Below are 25,145 nucleotides of genomic sequence, written 5' to 3'. Positions count from 1 at the left end.
AAAAGTAGAGAGCGCCACATAGTTAGTGTCATTTGTCCCAGTGGTCAACTGTGGTATTGCACTGAAAAAGTCCCCAATTACCTCCATTAAAAAGAGACTTCTCTAAAAAAAAAATAATGGTACCTTCAGCGACGAGCAAACTCGGCTTTTACTATCCTTACTGTGAATTATTAGAAGAAGCCACACAGTATCAACTAAAGGAAGTAAGGTAGGTTTTTTTTATTTATCTTATATACAGACATTTACAGCCACCTTTGCTAAAGTTATTTAGGATAATTATGGTAATTTTCCTTCTAAGACAGCGTAGCAGAGATATGTCAGTTGTTAGATGTTGTCCAGTTGTAGTTCCAGTCTGAGAGAGAATACGCTGTACAGTAGACATGTAGCGGTGAAAAAGAAGAAGCAGGGTCGTCAGTTTGAAACACAACAAACACACTCAGTGATTATTTCTCCTGCAAACCTACTACAACACTAAAATCCCTGTAAAACAAAATGTCTCCCACTCTGTTAGCTTTCACTTGATGATACTGATGCACACCACTTTCATCATGTTTGTTTTCATCAAACAAAGAGGTGATATCAGCGGGGGTTCAGTTTGTGAGCAGCTCCTCTGCAGCACTGCAGTGCTGTTTGGTTTTCAGTGCAGAGGAAGCACAGCACTGCTGTAAATATCTGACGGAGCTCAAACTCCAAATGAAAAAAATGTAAGTAAAATAATGTTCAGATATATATTTTTTGGTATTTCACTTCCTTACACATTTTTGTGCATAAAATAAGATCATTAGGACTTTCCACAGTTTTGATGGTGTAGTAGCAACAAAACATCAAAGATATGCAGCAAATTCAGTTTTTTAGTTCAAGAGTGAACCTGATGTAAGTGCATGAAAATGCTTCTCGCTATTTCACATATCAGAGTTTCTGCCAAGAGTTAACCAGCAGCTCAAAGTAAGACGAGAGATATGATTAACTTATTAGCACAAAGACTGGAAGTAGAGGAAAACAAACGTTTGGGGGTTTGACCTGTAAACCAGGTGTGACGGTTATACAATTTAGTTATTTACCAGGAGTTTCTTCCACAATTTTCCATCTATTAAACTGTTTAATAACTTAAGACATTTTTATGATCTGATTGGAAACGCAGGTTTCATTAATGACAATCTTCAATCCTGCTTTTATCTTTATTTAGACGGGTCGGCATTTTACATCCTGGACATTTTTACATGTAAAAATAGAAACTGATAAAGTTACAAACAGGTTGGTGAAACTTTATTACAACTAATATTTTGACAATAAATATTTACACTTCATTTTAGTAAGTTTAAAACAAAGTCTAAATAATTACATATTCAGTGTCCTACATTCTCAGGGCGTCGGATGAAGTCATTTCTACTCATGAATTTATCAGCACAGTTTAAACCATTTACTGTGTTTCTGTGAAGGTTGAATTAGGCTTAAAACACGGGAACATAAAATGAGACAGAAATGGATCCAAAACAGCTGCTGCAGGTATTCAAATTATTCATTAAATTAAGCACAGGTTATTTAATCTGTGTAACAGATGGTTCTGATGATGTCATCAAATCTGGAGACAGCTTCCAGTCTTTATGCTAAGCTATAGGCTAACCATGTTTAGACACTCCTCTCAGACTCCTACCTGATAAAAGTTCTGATGGACACATTTGAATCTGATGTAAGTGAAAAATATCCTCAATCCTCTCTGAAGCGGTGAGGAAAACAACTTGTTCACATACAGGGAGATGGATTTCCCTTCTTTCACGATACAACTTATAAATAACTCATTATGTAATTAAGAAGTTTATATTGCGTCAGAAACCACATATTTGTTTAAGACAAACTGGCATGAAGCTGGCACTACCTAACCTGTGGTTAACATTTTACACCAGTCTATTTGTACCCAATTTAGCCTAAAGGCCGACGTTTGGGGGGGTTAGCAGATATGTGGACAGGCCTTCCAAAAAGGAAATAAAATCCTACACTGTTTTTAGCACATAGGCTGTTATTCTAAGACTGAATTAAATTAAACATGAGGATGGGCAGAAAATGTGACTTGTTTTATGATTTTTTATTTTCTGTCAATTATCGAGCTACTTTGCGGCTGTTTTGGGGCACCTGCTAAGTTTTCAGGGTTTCCTGTGTACGTAGAAATTTCAGCAGCAATTTCTGCTATTTCCATCCACTGGTCGATGTTTGTACATGCCTATAACTATTGAAAACTGAAAATTAAAAACTGACAATTGTATAGTCAGCAGTTATCCGATGCATTGATCTCCACAGAGACTGTGAACCTGCAGGTAATCAAAACCTGCTCAGGTGTGATGAGTAAAAGTACAAAAGGAAACCTCCTCTTGATCCCAAAATCTTATCCTTTGAGACTTACCCAAACCACAAATGAAACTGCAACAGAAACTGTGACTGTGTCCATTAACCAATAGATTAATCTTTTTTTAACTATTTCACAGAGTGCTCTGAAGCTGTTTTGGAAAACATCATATTTCCTGTCAGTGAACGGCAGTTTACTGGCTGTAAGACCTTAGTTTTCCAGGCAGGTTGAAGCAGGTTATGCACACATTGTTTGACCCAAATCTCAGTCCAGACTTGATGCAGATGTGGCAGAAATGGCAGCTGTGTTATGGTGAGGCTGATTTATAAATTGACCTATTTAGCTCAACAAGGCAGAGAGGGGAAACGGTGGGAAGGGTTAACAAGGCCATGTGCAGTCAAGTATGGTGAAGGGAGGAGAACGCTTCCTCTTCTTCTACTCACAGCCTGACAATCAGGATCCCAGTCAGACAGGCTAGCAGGACTGAAGGCGAGGACATCGAACCAGCACTGTTCTGCACAGCGCTACTGTCCTTATTTATTATACTTCCAACGACTCTCTTCACATCTTTCTCCTCTTTATGTGGCGTTTCATTTAGTTTCTCCTCTTCCTCTTTCTCCTGCTCCTTCTCCTCCTCCCTCGTATCAGGACTGATCTTGTTTATCAGTGTAACGAGTGTTGTTGGGGGGGCAGATGGAGGTTTGGTGGCCTCAGCTGTGGTGTGTGGACGTGGTGTATCTTCAGAGCTCGATGCAAAGTGCACAGTGGGAACACTGGGAATGCCGTCAGCGGTGGTAGACTGCACTGGGAAGTCAGGTGTTGTAGGAAGAACATCATCCTCTGTAGGTTGGAAGGGATACGTTTTTGCATCAGGACGGGATTCTCCTGTTGTGGGCATGGGATCAGCTGACACATCATCATCATCGTCATCTTCATCCTCTTCTTCTACTGTGTCGGGAACTGGAAAACATAAATGAAGAAAAACTTGTTGTAATAACTTTCTGGGATCTAATGAGGTCTCGCAGTCGTTAATGCTGCCAGTGAGAAATATTTTTAGGTAAGGAACCCGGGAACATGTGCTGGGAACGCAGACTGTGCTGATAACAGAGCTGACGTCCCCCTTAAACTCTGTCACCACTGCTCCAGAAAAAATGCACACAGCCATGACATGCAGCTTCCAGATCCCACAAAACCACATTTTCCTTTGATCCGACCCACACTGGTGGATCTACAGTGCATATCAAACTTGACATGGGACAGCACGATAGCAAATACGTATTATATTACATTTATATGCTGATAAAAAATACATCAATAAAAATAAAGTCAAATAAAATACTGATGTGGATGAACACAGATCAGGAGGAGTAAAGACAGCCTTACCACAGAGACTGTTTTCACATTTCTGGAGGTTTTCGGGGCATCCGGAGCACCAATCGCCTTCAACATACGGCCGCACTCCTTCATAGTTCCCTCTGAACACACATACACAAAATATCACACAAATCCAAATTTAATAACTCCAGATTGTGTTACAAGAAAAACAGAAATAAAAAGAAAAACTAACAGAAACAGTGAAACAGTTAGTCAAGTGTTACTCTTTGTTAGTTTGTCCACAGCATGAGGCACCAGCTATGTATATATGCATTTTATTACATTGCCTGTATTACTGTGAATCAACTGACTTTAAAAAGTATAAATTAACAAAGGGATGTTAAAATATACAATACAGGCCAAAGAATTCACATTTAATGACGTGTCTCCTGCCTTCAGTCAAACATAAAGTGTAACTAGAAGAATTTGCATTTCCTGTGAAAATGCTGTGTAGCGGAAATTATCTGCTGAAAAATGCAGAAGAAGCAGAACTATCTGCTGAAAAGAGGTGTAGAAGCTGAAGTGTTTGCTGAAGACAGCTTTATTTGGAAGGGTACACTGAAGAGTGTCAAGAACGCAGAAAGAACGTGAGTGGGGAAGATGTGTGGCAAGAGCCACGGGTAGGATTCAAACCTGCGCCACCCAGTCTAAGGGCGGCTGCTCATTTCAGTGAGCCAAACAGGCCCTTATCTCAGACACTGGAAATGCTGGTGAAGAGGCTGAAGTACATATTAGAAAAGTTGCTGAATTCATAAAAACTTTGTTTTTCTTGGTCAATATTTCTGCTAATTTATTACAATTCTTCAGTCAGCTGAAAAAAGCTGAACAAGTTCCGTCACAAGTAATAGTTGTTGAATGGTGAGAAATCGGCTGCTGTCTGCTGAAAAGAGGTGTAGAAGCTGAAGTGTTTGCTGAAGACAGCTTTATTTGGAAGGGTACACTGAAGAGTGTCAAGAACGCAGAAAGAACGTGAGTGGGGAAGATGTGTGGCAAGAGCCACGGGTAGGATTCGAACCTGCGCCGCCCAATCTCAGTGAGCCAAACGGGCACTTATCTCAGACACTGGAAATGGAGGTGAAGAAGCTGAAGTACATATTGGAAAAGTTGCTGAATTCATTCAGGATTCCCCTTGAACAAATGGCCATAATAATAATAATAGAGTGAAAACTGAGCGAGTAGCAAGAAGTTGTTCAGACATGAAGAAAAGACTCAGAAAGGTCCAGCGGGCCACTCAAAGCAAACTGCATGTATTTTCTGAAAAATCATAATGATGCAACTGAAAACTTAAAGAGGGATTAAATTAAAACAGAAGAAGATATGAAAAAGCTGAATTATACATGAATAGCTCAATAATTATTACTACTGTCCACAAGAGGGAGCGCTTGTTGTAGTATTGTGCAGCAGTAACACTGGAAGCAGTCGTGGTACTGACGCTGGGTAGTAGTTACAGACGAGGAAGGAGACTCTATCCCAATCCAGTCCCTCCATGGTGTCACAGAGATGGAAGGCACAGCCCACTCTGTGTGTGTCTGCCCACACCATCTGTAACACACATGCACAGTTTAAACTGAGTGGATCTGCCACATTCTACACAAGTTTCTGGACAATGTCGTGTGCTGTGGATTTTAAATAAAAAAATTCAGGATGTGACTGAAGTGCAGACTCTCAGCTTTAATTCGAGGAGTTTAACAAAAGTATTAAACTGTTTAGGAACTACAGCTATTTTAGTCATATTTCCTGATTACTTGAAAGTAACTGGACAGTTGATTGACAATTAATGTCATTCTCAGTTTGGGCATGCACCCTCAAGTGTGTCATTGTCCAGATACACAGCCTAACTATACTGTGTGTGTGTGTGTGTGTGTGTGTGTGTGTGTGTGTGTGTGTGTGTGTGTGTGTGTGTGTGTGTGTGAGACCTGCGTGTAGTGTCCACACATCTTATCTTCGTCACAGCTGTTGTTCTGGAAGTCGTAGTCCAGGCGTTCTGCACAGAACAGATCGATTAGAACACACTATTCTAATCTGAACAATGATGAGACTTTGTTGAAGAATCACCATGTTCGGGACATATCCAATGACAAGTGAAAGTTCTGCACTCAAGATGAACATCCGGCATGTTTATCCTGAAACTTGAGAAATTCTCGTGTTACAGCAGCCAAAATAATAAACAGAAGCTATAACAATAAGGTTCAATAAGGATGCAAAAGTGCTGGTCTACAGCGCAGGGCTCTGCTGTCAGAAGTACAATGGTTAGAAAAACCACAAGAAATCTCACAAAGCAAAAAGCAACAATTTCAGCACAACTGAGTGAAATCAAATACAAAAAGTGGTGAAAACTGAGAAACTACAACAGGAGTTGTAACTTTAACATTCAGTGTCAAAGTTACATTTTTTATACAAGTTAAGTAAATCAGTAATCCATAGTTATAGGAGGGATTATTAATGTGTGAATTCACAGAAAGAATGTGAATGTTTAGGCTTTTACGACTAGGTGGGGGCCACTAGAGGCTATAAGAAGCTGAGTAACCCGTCACGGCACCAAGTTGTTAAAATCTCCCAATTCTTTTAATCTTTGGGCTGAAGGAAGGACAATACTCGGTGTATAAATGCTCAATCAACAATACTTTATTTCCATACAATTCAACACTTAAGAGCATAAGAACCATCATGATGGGGAGACCTGCCTGCAGAGGGTCACAGCAAGTCTCAAAATGGTGACGGGTTACTCAGCTTCTTATAGCCTCTAGTAGCCCCCACCTAGTCGTAAAAGCCTAAACATTCACATTCTTTCTCTCACACGGCGCCTAAGTTATGACCTCGGCTCCTTGTTTTCTGCTCTCTGTAAAGGTGGGAGTATGGAATGTAGTCTGTTTCTTCTATTCTAGACACAAGGTCTCCTGCACACAACATTCTCTTCATGATTCAGCAGTATGAAATGTCAAGAAACAGTGTAACACATTCAACAGTGTCGAGTAATACAGGTCAATCCAATAGATCTAATGATTTTCACACTCTTTTAAGTCAGAAGTATAATGCAAACTAAAACTACATACTGATCACACACTCTATATTAAGGGGTATAATATGATCTACAGCAGTATCATAATTCAACTACTTTGATTACATATATAAGGTAACATATGATAACAGAATAATCTCACAGTAAACAGACAAACATCTTATTTGCTCTGACTTTTCATTGTGAAATAGATTGGATTGCAAATCTCGTGGTTATAGAATACTGAACACCAGCACTGCTTGGAGTGTTTGCCTGTAAGCCTCACTTCTACTGTTCAAGGATAACCACTAACTGTAATCTGTCTGCTGTGAAGAAGAAAACCAACAAATATTTACTTCTGAGATCACTCACCCAGGAACCATTTCTCCAGAGCCGTTCGGAGGTCCAGAGGCCCGGTGCCAGCGTAAAGATTCTCTCCAGTATCTTCCAGTTCTGGGTTGTGGTTCCAGATGCATTTAGCAGCGTAGCCCTCTGCCACCACCTTCAGGTTTGGATCCCATTTCTGCAAACAACCAATGAATGTTACAGAAGTGCTGGTTTGGCACCACCAAATCTGCTGTTTGTTAATCATAAGCAGCTTGTGTCATTTTGCAAGGCAACATGTTATTAGTTTACAGAGAGGAAGTCACATAAAAGTAGCTAAAATGCTGGCTGTACATATTAAAAGCAGTCAGAGTTTAAAGCAATCAAATGAACATGTAAAAGTAAAGCTGGTTGACAAAACGCCTTTTTCCAACATTCCTGTCAGGGTCCTGATTCTGGTGACTCAGTGTTTGTTTTTTGATTATTAATATTGTTTATTTCTGTTAGTTTCTGGTTGTACTTTAGTGATTTAGATGCTTCCTCTGTGTTATGTCTAGTTATCCTGGTTTCTCTGTTCGTGTACTTCCTGTTTGACAGTCCTGTGTCAGTGTATTCTGTTTTGCTTCCTCCCTGTCTCGACGGTTCATCTGTGTTTCCTCTGCTTATCTCGTGTCCCAGGTTTCTTCAGATCTCAGGTTCTGTATAGTTTTTTTCCCTCTGTATCTAGTAGTGCTGGGCCATATGGAAAAAAATATTTATCACGATATGAATTATTTTATATCACGATAATGATATATATCACGATATACCACCTGACGTGTGGTCATCTGGAAAGTATGCAGTCTGTAAACAGCAAGTGGAGAGGGTGCAGTCTTTGTTTTGAGTTACCGTAAAGCATGTCGCAAATCTGGGTGCAGTTAAGCAGTGTCAAAAACACAAGACGGAGTTTCTTTGCGAAAAATATCATTTTTTTATACTTTATTTTCTCTTGCATAAAGTTAAGAGTATGTATAGTGAGAAGACAACACTGATATATTTGTCACAGGCTATTTAACCCTTTAAGACCTACCATGAGACCAAGTCTGCCAGAGCTTATCTTTACATTTTACATGCTGTGGAGCCATTTGTGGGAGCATTTCAAGTTGCTATACATCAATACAACCGTTATAGCCCAAATTTTAATAATATGTATGCATTGAGTCCATAGTAACTACATAAATTGCAAAAAAGTGCAATAAACTACAAAAAAATTGAAAATCGTTTTTGTTTTGTTTTTTTACAAATATTTCTAGTTAGAGAAATTTAAGAGGCTCAAAACTGTAAATACAAAAAAGTTGCACAAAATAGTTTCCAACCACGAGAAATTTATTTTGAGTGTCTTCATAGTTTTATTTTTGAGATACACTAATTTTTATATACTACAGGAAAAATGAAAATAAATATTATAATGCAAATTTGCAAAAAAAACTGCATGTGCATCAAAATAAACTATTTCCAACAGTGTAATTTGACTTCTAAGCCTCCCAGAAAGATACAGAAAAGCATAAAGTCAAACATGACTTTTAAAAACACCAACATAGTCTTTGAAGCTATCAAACTACATTTTCCGCGAAAATGACGTCACTTCCGGTTTCGAACGGGTAATGGCGGACATGTGATAGTTCCCGCTGACTTATATTCTAACATAGGAAGTGCTATGAACAGCTGATCAGATCGGCAAAGCGTGTTTCTGGAATATTATGTTTTTGTTGCTGGAAGTGCTTTTTATGCAATTTTTGCAAAGCTATATGTGGAAGGAAACCGTGACCTCGGGCAAGCTAATGGAATAAGATGTAAGTACAACTCCTCCGGTTTCATATGCAAAAAAAATTATTGCGCCACCTTACGTGGTTCCAGTTCTACAGGGATTTAAAAATAGTTAGGCAAAACGGAGTGTGCCTGCTCCGACCGGTTTTTAAGGGTTAATGATATATTTTATGTAATAATTTATAAAATTAGGGTTAGAAACGATAGAAGACAAATGGCACGATAGACACTTTTCTATCGTCCATCGTCATATCGCCCAGCACTACTATCTAGTGTTGTGTTGTTTAGCTTTCCCCAGTTTAGGATTTTGTTAGTTTATCTCAGTTCCCAGTCGTATTTGGTTTTATAGTGTTTTGTGCAGAGCCCAATAAAGGCTCGCCTTCTGTTCAACATCCACTTGCATCTCCGTTGTCTGCATTTGGGTCCTCTGCCCTCGCACATCATGACAATTTCTTCTACTTTCTTTATTTGTTGATCTTCTACAACAGCCCACAGTAAGGGTGCTGCCTCGCTGAGGGAAGACACGGCATAGATAACGGGCCATTAAAAAAGATAAATAAGTTGTGCTCTGAACTGTCAGTCATGAACTCTAAACTACTCTACTATAGGGAAGTCACACAATACAAAAATAAATCAATGCAGTTGGACCATCCTCATTTTTGTTGAAATATTTAGGATTAGTAGAAATAGAGAACCAGTTCCCAGAAGTTCAGTTCCTTGGAATTGTTAGTGTGCCTGCTTATTGATTACGCTTATCGGATCTACTAGACTACAGTCAGTTCAGTTCCAGTTTGCATGCTGGAGGAGGAAAAGGGTGGCTCAGTCTCCAGCCTGGATATGGACATTACTTTTATTTTTATTGCACAAAAGGACGAGTTAATTGAAAACTGCCTCCAGGACAGAAACAACTGCATTATGCTGCCAACACAACTCCAGCTCTTTACAAGCACCTGCACCACACAGCATGCAACTCATTCCCATGAAGGTAAAGTCTTTGTTATGCTGCTTTGTTATGCTGTCGTGGTGACTCTCAAAGCGGAGGCAGTAAGAACCCAAAGACAATCAATGAGAACTAAAAAAATCAAATGAATCTTATCAGTGTCCATCCCTGCTGATAATTCTGTAACAGCTAACTTTCAGATTTGTATCCTGTTCATTACACTGCTGATACAAATTACAGTGAAATAGCAACAGTAACAGACCGTAGCACACAGTGGGTCTGAGGTACGGGGAGAAAAAACACCCTCACTGTGATGAGTTCACTCTGAGACGGAGAAAGATGTAAGAACGAGAGAACACGAGAGGAGGAAGTGGAAATGTAAAGCCTAGGCTCCCAATCATGCTTGATTTTTTTGTAATCAGATATTGATTGTGTTCATGTTGTGTTGCTGAAGTGTTTTCATATTGTGGAACAAACATAATAATTACGGGATAATTATGCTCCATAAGTATAATAACTGTCTTCAATGCTGCCTTGTAAGTGACTCTCTGTACAACACAAGCTGACTTTTATCCTTTTATGCATCTGTGCCGTACATGTGGCTCTGATATCTGAGTCACGGTCTTGAAGTCGTTGGCTGCTTCGCCCGGATCAGGACTTGAAGCACAGATGAAGGCAAACTTAATGCATACAAGTACAAAACACACACACACATCAATGAACTGGTGCACATCGCCGTTCATGTGCTGCAAGCAGAAGTTCAACAGGGATGATGAACACGACTGTCGAGTTATTTGGTCTTCATGTTTATTTGTGCACACTACACAAATCAGAGTTTTAATGCAGACACAGCACCGATGCGTTCATGACAACAGAGTGTGTATTTTTTATTTAAATTTCACACCACAAGTTACTAAAGTCATACTTTTGAATTATTGTTTGTGAGATTAAATTGGTGGTTTTATAACCCTTCTCCATTTTTGGTTCCCTCCCCTCTTTAAACCTGCTTTTAATTATCATGATAATTTCATTGCATTGCATTTCCCAAGAGTTTAACAAGCCATAAAACAGTAAATCCAAAACAGCAATGTACAAATACTCTGGAGCTGCTTTATTCTGATTATTTAAACCACCTCCATATCTCCCAGTACTATAAAATCAGCCACAGCTCTCCAGCAGAGTCAACAGCAGGATCATTGTTGCTGTTTTCTGTGACACTCATAGAGGCTTCATAAGCTGAACAGCCTCTTAAAGTAAATTTGACAGCCAGTAGTTAAATAAATATTACTGCAGATGATATGACATTTAATATCACACCAATGAAATGTGGAACGCAGAGAGCTGATTTATTAGCAGCCATTGTGTTTGAGCCACCAAGGCTGAGTCATCCTGTCCTGGCCTCGCAGCCATTTAAAGATGTTGAAGTTATTTATTTTTTCCAGTTATTTTCTATCCTGCTTTCTTTTTACAAGACAAATCATGGACGACCCCTTACCCCTGACCTCTGACCCTGAACGCAGTCTGACCCCCTGACGTGCACATTCCCTTCCCATCATGTCTGTGGCTTTAACAGCAGGTTTTTCCTGTACAGAAACTGATCTGGTGAAAGGCAAATCGCTTACTGCACGGACGTGTGACCTTAAAAAAAGTCATTATGAACAGCCGCTCTCTGTATCAGCTTCCTTTTATGAAGATCAACCAAAAAATGCTCCGACTGGGACAAGAAATGCCAACTTTGTTGTCTCAGTTTAAAGAGCTCAGGTGTTAATGACGCCTGAAGCAACTAAAATAAGCATCATGTGGTGGATACATGTGTATATAATACCAATATATCCACCTTCAGTCACTGATTTTGGAGTCTGCAGTTTGAGATCAACGTCAGCACGAGTCAGAAGTGACATGTCTTGTTTGGACGACATGATGGAGAAATAAGTCATCATCTGAGTGGATGGATCCACACATTTGATTGATAAAACACATTCTTGGAGTAACAACAACCATCAGCAGCTCCAACATGGCCTCAGAAAAAGCTGCCAGTTGTACTGAGTTTGTGAAATAACTAAAGAGATCCCAAAGTGATAAAAGTTCTCTGTAAATTTCTAATTTAACTTTTTTTTAATGTCATTTATTTTCAAGCCATCTAACACTTCACTTAGATATGTCTTACTTCTACAGCTTCTTCAATTTAAAAGTCACCATTAAGAGTTTGAATGTCCACTGTCTAAGAGTCGGGCAGATGCAGCCGCTGTTTGCCTCCCACTGCTGCTGAAGACGTCATGTGATGATGGTCATGAGTGATGAGACGGAGCACAGTGACGTCTTTAACTCAGCCCATTGTCTGCAGCTCGTGGTTTGAGTCACTGTTGCTACGAAACCTAAAGAATGAACAACAGGACCCTGACAGGGAGTTTAATATCCCCGTGTGCGTGTGTGCGTGTGCACATGTGTGTGTTTATTTGTCCAGCGCTGACATGCAACACAAACAATAGTCAGGGGTCTCCTTCACATTCCTCTCCCTGCAGGCGCTCGCAACATCTGGTCTGTATTATGACTTTCAGGTCACGTCGTGTACACACACACACAAACACACACGATCATCTCTGTCGACTGTACTGGAAGTCACCCGATCTGAGAACAGCTGATTATGTTCGCCCGAGTTTAACCGCGGCCTGTTTTTTGTAATCTGAACAAAGTTTTTATGTTTTAATCGCTGACTCTTAAATTAATGGATATTTTTCATTGTTGCCCAGCGCGCAGAGGATCACTGAGTCGAGGTTTCTACCTCAGCTGTGGACTTCAGTAGAAACTTTCTATGCATATCTACTTTAATCTGTGCTGTATAAATAAAACTTAATTGAATCCTGGACTTTAAAATCACAAAGGATGGGTTTACTTAGTGAGTCCTGGCTACCATCGAGGTCGAGTTTGTTTCTAGAGCACATTTCAAAACAACAAATGTTGAAAATGTGTGCCGAATGTTAGACCCCCCCTCCAAAAATAATATCTGAAACAGATTTATTAGTTAGTTTGTTTGCGTTTGCCATCGTTTACTGATAATTCAGATAAAATAAATAAGTATCAGGTCAAGATGGATTAGAACCCCCCCGGTTTTTAACCTGGATTGGTGAACCATCAGGAGGCCATAGTGAGGCAGAGCTGTCGTGTCATTTTTTACCTGGGGAGTCTTTTAATCCCAGGCAGAACATTTCCCTAATAATAGTAATGCGGTGGTGTGGACGCTGTGCCCGCCACTTCTAGGAGCGAGAGTCTAGCTCTTGATTCACAGCTGCTTGTATTACTTATTTCACCTGCAGCCATGAGCGTTGGGCGACTGAAGGAATATTCTGGATGATCAGCCTCAGAGGAGGAGGGGCTCAGCCTGATAGTTTCTCTGCAGGCCTGGGCTCTGGTTCAGTTTCGGGCTCTAATATGTGACGAGCAGGTTCAGCCGGATGTGAACTGGTCCACCTGATTCTCCTTTTTGCATTTTCCATCTTGTACCACGGTACTGGTTAGACTGGTTTGGCTCAGTCCAGGTCTCTGAACCAGCTGTGTGACTGGACCATTTTGCAGACGCCTTTACATCCCAACAAATGCTGAACTCTGTCCTCTGTCTCTTTCTCCTCCTCCCTTTGGGTCTCCCCTCATCTCCCTGTTGCTCCTCTTTTCCATCATTGTCTCCTTACCTCCTCCTCCTCTTTCTTCCCTCATTTGTCTTCCCCTTCCTACCTCCTTTCCTTCCTTGTGTCCTTGAACCTTTTCACATCTTTTTCTCTCCTGGCCAGCTACAATCATAAGAAAATAACATGAAAATAGAAACATCCCTGTGGGGCTCCCATGGAGGCTGAGACCTCCCCTGGTCCAAACACACAAACATCACTGTTAGCACACATGCGCACACACACACACACACACACACACACACACACACACATTCCTCTGGGCGCCCATTCATTCTCTACCTAATTTTCTTTTCTCTCTCTATCTAAATCTTCTCTTCCCCCCTCTTCATCCCTTGGCTCTTTCCCAGCCATCCTCCTCTTCTGTTGCTCAACCCCGATCGCTCACTCCCTCGCTGTTCAGTCTGTTCCCTCTGACACGCTTGCTAATAACTGGAGGGCGTCTGCAGCGGGAAACACCCGCCTGTTCCTGGAACCCAGGCCTGATTTACTCTGCTGCTTTTTTGAAATGCGGTTATCTCATGAAGAGTGATGACCCTGCTCTGCCAACCTGTGCAAGCAAGTTTTTATCAACTCACTGAGTGAATTAAGAATGGTTTTGGTTGGTAGTAAAAGGAGGTGGGGAGGCAGTGTTATTAAAATGGATCTTTGCCATCCATTGTATGCTGGAAGATAAGAAGGAGAAATAAACAAAGCCATGCTAGCAGTTCTGTAACTACAACTAAAAAAACTGCAGCATTCAGCATAACAGGTGCTTTGGTGTTTGTCCTACAGACAGTCACAGTAAGTTCACCCGTGCTCCAAATGCAGACATGCAGCACGGGTAAAAGGTGACGTCCAAATATTTAGTAACAAAATTAGTCAGTGAAAAATAATTTCAAATGGAGAGAAAAGGGATGGAAAGTGTGAGAAAGAGAACTAGGAACATTTATTTTTAGATAAGAGGTGTTTATAGTGACACTGAGGAGACAAGTGTAGAAGATTAACCGTGAGATGGTAGAGAAAGCTAAGAGGGAGGAAGTGAAATTTAAAGCACCTCAAATTACAAAACAAGAGGAAATAACTTGAACCTGAACATCAATAACTACAGTTCTGCCCAATGTCCCTTTCACATGTTTATCAGAGAAATAAAAGACTCCTTCAGACATCTGGCAGCTGTGTGATCGCTCTGGGTCACTGACAGCAGTCTAGTCGTAGTCAGAGATGCTCGGACACATCCTTCAGCTCCTCCAGGGGGACACAGAGACAAGCCCAGGCCAGCCGAGAGTCCAGTGTCAGGGAGATTACGTGCAGCATCACTGCAGATGCTGCATCAACCCACCCATTCTTTTCTAAGTGAGCACCGTGGTCTCAGATTTGGAGGAGCTGATGGTGATCCCTGCTGGTCCACACTCTCTAAACCAAAAGGATCACCTGTGGACTCTGTGGACTTCATCAGTGACATAATGAAGCACCAAAAATCCCTACATCACCTCATTGATGGAGTTCCTGCATTTATTTTTCATCTCATTTGTTCTCCCAGGGTGGCTGGATTTTTAAAAATGGCACTTATTGTGTTTTTGTTTCTCAGTTTGATCTATCGTCCTGCTCGCTGGAGTTTTTCTGGATCACTCTCTCCACTAAAACCAATCCTAATAGCAGTCCTGCTGAGGAGATTTCCACTGTGGAACCACACATTAAAGTTCCTGTGGTGGAAAACGGACTAATCCTTTCTTCTGGTTTATGGGCTTCAGAGGTTTAACTGCTTGTGGTTAACATGTGACCTAAATTTTGACAGATCTTGGCTGATGTTTGTCAGACGGGTGTCCTGCATGATGCGCCCTGATGCGCCCTGCTCCCAGTCTTCAGTTTGCTCTCAGGCCCGGGCACAAAAGATTTTATCGAGAGATGGGACGATAAGAATTTAGCGATTCAGATTCTGGTATCAGTATCCTTATCGATTATCTGGTTCTCATTCGCTCTGCTTTGAGAGTCACCACAATCGCTAAGCAGCATATCAAAGACATCAGAATCAATTGCATGCTGTGGGTCAAATGTTTGTGCATGTTGGAAGTATTTCTCCTCTTTGTTGTGATCAGTGTTGGGGTCGTTACTCCAAAAAAGTAATGCATTATATATATTACACAACAGTTTTCTTAAGTACTCACATAGTAATGGCATAAAATGACCTGAAATGCATTACCATTTCAAAACCTACAGACTGCAGTCCCACACAAACCCCTATAATAATGACACATACAGTGTAAGACAAATGCAACAGCACAAAGCAAGGATGAAGTCTAACACAAAGATGCTTTAAGGTGGTCACCACAGTGACTCTACTTTGGAAACATGAACAGGTAGAACTGGAGGCCACAGCCTGACCGCTGATCACTTTGGTTACCTGCTGAGCTTCAGGCTGCTCGGTCACTCAGCTTTAAAATGGCTCTGGGCTAGCTTAGCATTAGCATGCTGTCTATGCAGATGTTTACAAAGAGCCAAAGTTCTGTTAGCAGTACAGTGCAGCTGTTTCTGTCCTGGACATGGTTTGCACTTTACCGTCGCGCTGTCGTCTTTTTGTGAAATAAAATATAAGTAATGTCCACATCCACGCTGTAGACCGCGCCACTGTTTTGCTCCTTCGCACATAACTGAAATCAGCTGATTGTAAGTGGAGCCAGTAAAGGGAGAAGACTAACAGTTCCAAGGAACTGACCTACTGGGACTCCCAATGTCAGGTTAACTGATGAAAAGTTGGAGGTAACATGACATGACTCAATCAGACCTCATGTTAAACTGTCCAAAAGCTGGATTTGACATTTCACAAACACTCTGGCCTCAATGACGCTGGATTCATTTCAGAAGAGCAGAGGCCGAAAATCCACAAATATAAGTTTGCTATCTGAAAAAGCAACCAATGAAAAGCTCCTTGTCTGTGTTTGTAATCGAATTAACCTTTGTTTTTTAATCTTTTATGTGAATCTGTTTTTATCAAACTATTTTCGAAGGATGAAGGAAACAAAAATGTAAATATTCTTCCTGCATGGTGTTTGACACTGTTAGCTGACTTCATATTTTTACTCCAGAAAAAAAAGCCAAAGAGCTTCTCGTGGGATTGATTAAACAACTAAAAACTAATGATGTATTTAGTCTTTATGTTTCCAGCAGAATCAAAATGACTAACATTGTCTCCAGAGCCAAAAAGTGCAAAAGTGGAACAAGCAGCGATGTGTTGTCGTTCGATAAAAGGCGGTCTCGCTCTCTCGTACTGAAAGACAGATTTTCTTTGAATTTTGAAAAACAAACTGAATGTTAACCTGAAATACAACATGTCAGGTCATGTCAGCAATAGATTCTCCATCATCTAAACAGCTGGACACGTTTCTCCTGTTACATGACTAATCTGTCCTGATATGATAAAATTACAAAATGAAAAAATATGGAAGCAGTTATGATTTTAATTAGAAGGATATTTAAGTGTAAGTATGAACTCACGATAAAGATCCCAGCTGTTTGTCAAACTCAGCTGAATACTTTGATCCTGAAATGGGAAAATTCCCTTTCTGGAACTCAAACGCAGAGAAGTCCATCATTCACTGTAACATCTCCAAAACGAGTCAGACTTCCTCCAGCTCGTCTCTGGTCCAGTGAGCAAACCGAAACAAGCAGCCAGCCCGACGCTTCAGCACAAAACCATCGCACAGCTTTTATCTGATCTCAGAAGCTGCACAGACAGAAAGCTCCCAGAGACACACTGGACTGTGATAATTGTGCTTTTTCACTGATAAATGCTATCAGACTATCAGTAAACTACAATGTTCATTCGTGCTTCTATAAATAAGAAAGCACATAAAGTTAAACTCACTGGCTTGCTGTATCACTATAGTTGAGTGATATTATCATCACCTCACCTGCTTTTGCAAACATGTTTTTTTGTATTTCCGTCTTCTCATCTGATAACATGATGTCATCTGAAGTTGATGTACTGATGTCAAATATATTCAGTCTGGTTTTTAACTTTAAAACTTACTAAATTCTCCCAGTTTTCTCTTTAAGTGGTAAAGATGTGTTTATATTCTTTCTGCACGTTCCTACAGCACTGTGTCCTCAAGCCTTTATAAAATCTAATTACTGACACATTCATACTCAGAAGGGGCAGAAAGGACGCTTCAAAACGCAGACAGTGTGTTTCCCTGCTCTCTGGCCCACTGACCAGTTTGCTGTTGTGGGAGGCTTTCTTATTATTTAGCTGATATCTAATGAGTGTCTCTGTGTGGTCAGCTGGAAGGCCGCTCCTTCCACTGAGCGGATAGAGAAGAAAAAACTGGAGAGGGTGATCATCTTAATGCTCCAGTATTTATTTATCAAAAAGTATTCGATTGAGTTTTTCTGATCAATGTACTTACCGACCACACATTTTTTAGATATGGCTCTATTTAGCATCTCAGCTTGGTGTCACTCGCAGCAGTGTCATCATGCTTCTGTTTAGAGTCTGTGGGTCTCTTGGTGAGGATCAGAGTGAGGGTTTGTGCACTGACTTGTTTCTTTCTGAGTGATCATTGACCATCATGTTTACTGTATGCATATGATTTCATCAGACAACAATGAGGTGAGAATCCCAGCCCCACCTCCACCACCTCCACTGGGAGGAACGTTTGCTGCTGATTACCACTGAAATTTCCAGAGTTCAGAAAATGGTGTTCAGGACAGCCTTGGTGTGTTCGTCATGAAAACATGGGACACAAAACACAGATACAAACAAGGATAATTAGAACAAGACAAAGCTAGAAGATGGATCCAACAAACAGTGCCAGAGATTACATATGCACTTGTGCTCGGGGGAACATTCGACAGAGAGAAGAAGAAGAAAAAGCAGACAACAGAACAAGAACTGAGAATATTAGGAAATTAGGATCAGGTCTGTTCTGGACAGAAGATAAAGACAGTAAACAGACATCCGGCCAGTCAGTTTTACTTGTGCTTCCTCTTTATCCGTCTCCTCCTTTTTATTTACGTTTTCTTCTTCCCCCCCGCTGACTCAGCACTAATAATCACCCAGAGCCTTTTAAAACAATGTCATGTAAACTCAAACTGAATTTGCTTTTGGCTCCGATGAACGCTGATATCCCATAATTCACGAATCACAAGAGCCGCTCACAGCTGGAAATGATGAAAATAAATTGCGGGCCGTGATGAGAATGAGCAGAATCGTCTTATTTGCTCTGTTTTATTTCCTAACTGGAGAAATCACACGTGTTTCAAAGTAAAAGCTAGACTTTCACACACATATGGAGAGGAGTTAATAGTATTAGAGACTGAAAACACAGCTTGTCCCTTCAGTTTTATTCATCTCTACAAAATAGAATTTGTTGGGGTCTTTTTTTTAGCAGCAGATTAATTTTAGAGATTTCAGTTCAGCGTTTTACAACGAGGCTCAGTGGATGGTTGTTGCTGCTGCAACACAATTAGATTAGTAAAACTCAACAGCAGCATCTCTTTCTGAACACAATGGTCAGTCTGTGTTGTCTTGAGGTCTCTGGATTACTCAGGATGAAGCTCAGAGTCAGACGAGGTTCAGAAAACTGGAGACCTGATCCCTGTAACTGGGAAAAGACTGGCTGGGTGGTCAAACATCTGTAAAGTACCTCCACCCACAAGCAGTTTTGTGGAGGTTTAAACTGTTACGAAACAGAGACTCACAGGCTGCTGTTGCATTAGTAACACCTGCCTGATGTCACTGCAGTCTTATCGTACATGCAGTGTAATGCAGAATTATATCTTGTGTGAAAGGTTGTCCTCACTTGTCTGCAGGCCGTGAACACCTTTGGGCGCTTTACATAAGACTGGTTATAAGTGGTGATGCTTTAAAGACAATTGTGTTGTAACCAAATTACACATAATGAGAAAAAAAGTTAATTTAACTGTCATCAAATCTGCAGTTTGCCACTGAGGAAATGACTTTAACTGCAGTGAACTGGCAACCGAGGGGCTGAAAAAGGAAGTGAACACTAAAGGATCAATGCCCATAAACTCCCAAGGATTAAACATTCAGCTTTATAGCAAAAAATACATAAATTTGTAACCCGGTGCTAATAGAAAATATAAATATAAACAATTTTATATCCAGTCCATTTCTGAAGTGTGTTGCAGTTGCAGTGCCCACCCTAAGCTGTAAGATTTCTTTCCAAAGCTGGACTGGCTTCAGGCAGTTCTGCTATCAGATGCTCAGATGCATGAAGGCTCACTGGCAGACATTTTGAGAACATCTGAGAACATTTTGTAGTCTTCGTTTAAAGGAATTACCCACAGTTCATAGAGGCGTGGGCTTCACGGGGTTAATTATTTGTCCTGAACTGTGGTGGACTACAAAGGTTTGGACCTAAATGCGGGGCACTGGAAAGAAGAAATTATAACAATGAAAGGCAAACCGTTTTTTTGAGGTCTAAAAATCCCAGCAGAAATCCAAAACACAGGAGGGCACTGAGAGCAGAACACTGGGAAGCAACAACAAACACTGACAATGGACAAAGAGAAGAAAGGGCGATATATACAGAGAGGAATGATTGGACGTCAGGAGACAGGTGGGGAACGAGGTACAGCTTAACACGATTAACACAGACGAGAACAATCAGGGAAGTCGCAGACAGGAAGTAAAACTAACGCAGGGGCCAGAAAACAAGGCTAGAAGAGAGACGAAGTATAAAAAGAAAGTTAAAACAGAGGGAGGAACGACACGGAAACACTGAGAGAACTGAACACTCAAGAAATTACAAACTCAAAGTAGGAACTGAGGGTTAATACAAACAGTAAGGTCATCTAAACATGCGCCCGAAACTCCACAAACAACTAAACAGGAACCAGAACTCAAATAATACAACAAGAATGCTCAGAATCACTGCAGTGATCATGAGATCAGAGCAGGAGTGAAAAACACTCACCTTTGCATTCAGTACCAGGGTTACGCCTAAAAACTGCTCAGATAAATATTGTTAGGACTAAATTCTCCACATTATCCGTTAGTGCAGAGCACAGCATCTTCTTCCTGTTTTTACTTTTGTCCTTTTCTACAAGTTTCACACAGCAAAGGTAGGGGAGGGGCCAGTCACCTTAAGAGATTTGATTGGGCAATCCAGTGTCAGTAATGAACGTGAACGAATTCACCACTGTCAGTGTTTGTAGGGCCGGTGTGCAGCGCCCCTTCAAACCGGCCATTAGTCCAAAACTGTGCCGGCCCACCGGGAAAATGCCAGGTATGCAAGATAACTCTGAGCATCATCATGTGGTTTGCAGTGACACATTCAGGTTTGCTTAGAGTTTTGTCTGTGTGAAGAGAAACCAAACCACAGGGAAAAGCTACAAATTTAAAAACTCATCAGCTGATATCACCAGAATAACTGAACTATAGGTGGGAAAACGCCCTAATCAAACACAGAGGTGGCCCTGGCTCAGGAGGTTCAGTCCCAACCGGCTCCAGTCTGCAAAAGTATCCTCGGGCAAGATGCTAAACCCAGAGTTGCTCCGGATGCATACATCAGACTGTGAATGCGTTTGAATGTTGGATAGAAAGCACCTTGAATGCTCAAGAAGAGTAGAAAAGTGCTATAAAAGAAGCAGTACATTCGCCATTTACAAGCACAGACAGGATCAAAATACATCAAACAAAGCACAGCAGTCAAAAAGGGCTTAGCTACATCACATGATCAAGCCCCTCCCATTCCTGTTCAAGCCCACCTGAGCCCCTCTGCTGCACAGAAGACAGCGAAGGGCTCGGGTGGTGACATCACTGAGGTCTGTGAGGGTGTAGTGCTTAGGGAGAGCATTGTGCTTTGGCCATAATAATGGGTTCCTCCCAAGATCTGTGTCTCTCAGATGCTGAGGTCTGATTATGATACTATCCATGGTTCAACTTGTTTTTTTGAGTTAATAACTGATACATTTTGACTTAAGGAGAAACAAATGGACGGGTGGATGGTTGGAGCTTTTCACTTGGTTAAAACTGCTGCTGTATGTAACAATGATCACTATGGAAGTAATGTTTTACTTTGACTGATGTCCATATTTGGTGTAACTGCTGGGGTGCTTACTCCTATCATTTATAAAGACAAGAAAAAAACAACATCCATCCATTTCTTCAACTTCTTCTCCGAAACTGGGTGAGGGGTGGGTTACACCAGTGCTAACACACAGAAAAGACCATTCACATTCACGCCTACGACCAGTTTCGAAAAACCAGTTAAACCAACATGGAAAGAAGAACATCCAGGACAACAAGGACCTTCTTGCTGTGTTTACTTACTAATGCTGAAGAACACGTCATCATAATGGCGATACGAAGGCGTGAATTTCTGTTACACAGTAAAGATCTGCAGCTATGCTCAGTCATCGCCATTTTAAATGATTAGCCAACCGTTTCTGCGATGATCTGTTTTTAAACCAACTTCAAAGTATTTCTATGTTGCTGCATTTCCTGCAATCACATATATTTCCTGATGGCGTCAACATAAAGATGAGTCAAAAGGATGAAATATGTAACACCATACATGGTTCATGATCAGTGAAGCCACTGTCGCCTTCCTCCCCGGAGTGATGACACATTTACAGCTCAAAACCAGAAGTTACTCAATCAAAAGAAGCTGAATCACTCTCAGCTAAGCAGGTTATGTGTTAGCCTGCTGTAGCTGTAGGCTAACTGTATTTAATCCATATTTAAAGTAGTTCGGTTACAGAGATGCTGCATTTAGAGTTTACTTTGTTGCTCACACAAAGAAAAGTCAGCAGAGATTGAGATAAAGATATATTTTTTATTGAGTCCTCTAAAGCTGGATAAAAGTCGTTGAAGTTTATTTATCAATGCTGTGCTTTAAATCAAACACTATCACAGTTGGTCTGCTGCTGAGCCAAACAATTACTTGTCGCCTGGACTCACCAATATAGCATAATGGTGACGTTGGAGTCCAGTTCAGCACAGTTAATGATTGAATTCTTTTACAGCTCATGCCCTAAAAACATGACTTAATATTATTTTACTCTAATCTGCTGATATATATCTAATACATCTATGAGTATAGACGTCTCTGCTTATTTGTGATGAATAAGCAAAAACGGTGATTAAATGTACTGACATTAGACAGAAAATTATACATTTATGTGTCTGCTTTTATATTCTGCAGCTGTACTCAAGGAGGAAAAGGTGATATCAGATACAATATCTGACATTTATTGGATAAACTACATAAATTACATTCCCTTCCTTTGTTTATGCTTATTTGGGATGACTTGTAGGGTCTTACCAGAGGCAACATGGCCGAGGCGCTGGGTGAAACCTGTCCTCTGAAGTAGTTGTGAAGCTCCACCAGCAGCTCCTCCTGCTCCTCGTTCAGAAAGCTCCAGGCTCCAGGAACCACCAAAGCCCCCAGCAGCAGCCATACCCAGAGAGGAGCTCTCCTCAGTGGGCTGCAGTGGCCGCTGGAACCTGTCCTCTCTCTGGAGCTGCATGAAGCTCCATCCTGGGTGGTCCATGGGGTCGTGGTCCCTCTCTGGGTACTGACCCCCTGCAGCGCTGAGAGTCCCCGCAGGTGCATGATGGGAAACAGAGTCCTGGGGAATATTCTCAAATGGTCCAGAGTCCAGCGAAGAGTCTGCGTGTCAGACAGATCAACAACTGTGTTTTTTTGTCTGTGTGAGTGTGTACAAAAGGCCACTTATCTTAGTATGTGTGTGTGTGTGCGTGTAAAAGTGTGTGCGTTCCCTCCTCAGTGCCTCTCACTCTCAGCTCTGCTGATCTTTGTGTTGCTGACCCGGCTTTAAGAGAAAGAGGATCCTCCCCTACTCACACTCACGCAGACTTCCCTGTCTCTGTGAGTGCTCTCAGCATCCTCCAGCCCCCGATCGAAACCTAAACCCAAAAAACAATTTTACAAAGTGAAGAACACCCGAATTACCCTCACTCTGAAGGAGCTACACACACACACACACACACCCTGCAAAGTTCACATTTCACACACTGCACCGACTGGTACGCACAAAATAACCCCCCCACCCTCCTCCAGTACCCCACTCCACCCTCCACCCGTGCTCACTTTCCATTTTCTCCATGTCAGAGTGACTCTCTGATCCTCAGTTTTCTGTTTCTTTCTCTTCTCAGTTTTTTCTCCCTGTCATGTTTTTTTTAAATGAACTCATTCTGCCTTCATTTGATTTCTGTCATATATGTCCTCTTTCTCTGAACATTCAACAATCAAACATTTCAAAGTGTGAAAGAAAGAAGTCGGTGTGTTCACAAATACTTCTGATTCAACCTTTAGACTATGCTAAAAACCCGGGAGGTTTTTCTACTCTTAGCTCTTTATGATGTCACAGAGAGTACCAATATTTCCCTGTTTATAACTACAGGGGCCCCAATAACAGATCAGCACCCCATGACTCTGAAATGGATGGATGGATGGGTGGATGGATGGGTGGATGGGTGGATGGGTGGATGGATGGGTGGGTGGATGGATGGATGGATGGATTCTCACTCATTCCGGCCCCTCTAACTGATAAGACTCAGGTGAGGTGGTTTGGGCATCTGATTAGACTGCATCTGGATCATCTGGCTTTTGGGAGGAGCCCTGCCCTCAGGATCATCCAGGAGGAACTGGGAAACATTGCTGGAGTAAAATGCATCTAGCTTACCTCATTCAACCTGATACGACTGCAGTTTGACTTCTAAATAGCAGCGACACTCCTTCACCTCCCACCTCTGTCCCTTCAGAAGCCTTCCTGTCTGTCAATGACAGGTTTGTACCAGATTTTCCCAGAATTCAACAGATTCACATCGAGTCACTGATGAGCTGACACTGATTCAGTTTGTGACATATGTAATGTAGTCTTTTAAAGAGCCACATATGTTTCGTAATCACTTTTTTGTTATTTAGATTTCTTTTTACTTTTGGATTTGCAGTGAAATTTTCCCAAAAGTACTTCACTGTAAAAACATTCAGTACTTTAGAGGAAAGGATAACCTTCTCTCTTGTAGTTTCTGTGAAGGATGATGGCTGTACTTTAGAGCATCCTAACCTACGTCTTACATTGGACTTACATATTTCATTTGTAAGTTTTTAAATACTGAAAATAACATCTTAAGTTCAGAAGAACTTCATGGTAAATGTTATGATTTTGATTAATTCCCAAGTGAAACCCTGTATTACAAAGTGACCATTTCTTACTATGACCTTCAGTTCAGACTTTTTATTTTCCAAAACAGGAAAGTTTGTTGCAACATGGTGATTTTTTTCACAGACCAAGTTTAGTTTTTAGACCCGAGGCAGTTTGTCTTTTTTTCACTCAGGCTTAAAAATAAAAGTCTTAGTGGCGTGGCCTCAAGAAAGCAGTGCTTCGGTTTTAATGAATGAAATTCTAGAGTTACTTGGCACTAATTAACTGTGTGATGCACCCAAGTAAACACCGAGGTATTTGAAGGTATTCATTCTTTCCACCCGGGCCCCATTTATGCTGAGAGGGTGGAAGCGTCTCTGCTGTTTTTAAGTGACATTGTCTTTAAGTTCATTCATCTCAAGGTTGTTCTCCTTACACGAGTCAACTAGGTGCTTAACTTCATACCGACAGGCAGTCTCATCATTATTTGTGGTCAAGTGACTGTGTAGTGAGTGTACTTGACTATGATGATGAGTCTGAAGTATCTGCACAGTCATAGGTGTAAGG

General features: G+C 41.1%; 1 protein-coding gene across 1 annotated transcript; it reads right to left on the bottom strand.

Annotated features, from left to right (window-relative positions):
- Nucleotides 1–203: 203 nt before the first annotated feature.
- On the bottom strand, nucleotides 204–23,427 carry LOC100708795 (peptidase inhibitor 16). The gene is made up of 6 exons (XM_025901829.1): nucleotides 22,733–23,427; nucleotides 7,086–7,236; nucleotides 5,632–5,699; nucleotides 5,148–5,257; nucleotides 3,725–3,816; nucleotides 204–3,301 (listed from the first exon to the last, which is right to left on the bottom strand). Exons 1-6 carry the CDS (start codon nucleotides 23,021–23,023, stop codon nucleotides 2,781–2,783), a joined length of 1,233 nt encoding a protein of 410 aa, XP_025757614.1. The 5' UTR covers nucleotides 23,024–23,427; the 3' UTR covers nucleotides 204–2,780.
- Between the last annotated feature and the right edge of the window lie 1,718 nt (nucleotides 23,428–25,145).

The sequence above is a fragment of the Oreochromis niloticus genome, linkage group LG20, assembly GCF_001858045.2.
Source record: "Oreochromis niloticus isolate F11D_XX linkage group LG20, O_niloticus_UMD_NMBU, whole genome shotgun sequence".
Taxonomy (NCBI): Eukaryota; Metazoa; Chordata; class Actinopteri; order Cichliformes; family Cichlidae; genus Oreochromis; species Oreochromis niloticus.
Note: the sequence above shows the minus strand (reverse complement) of the source record. Positions and strands in the feature narration are given on the sequence as shown.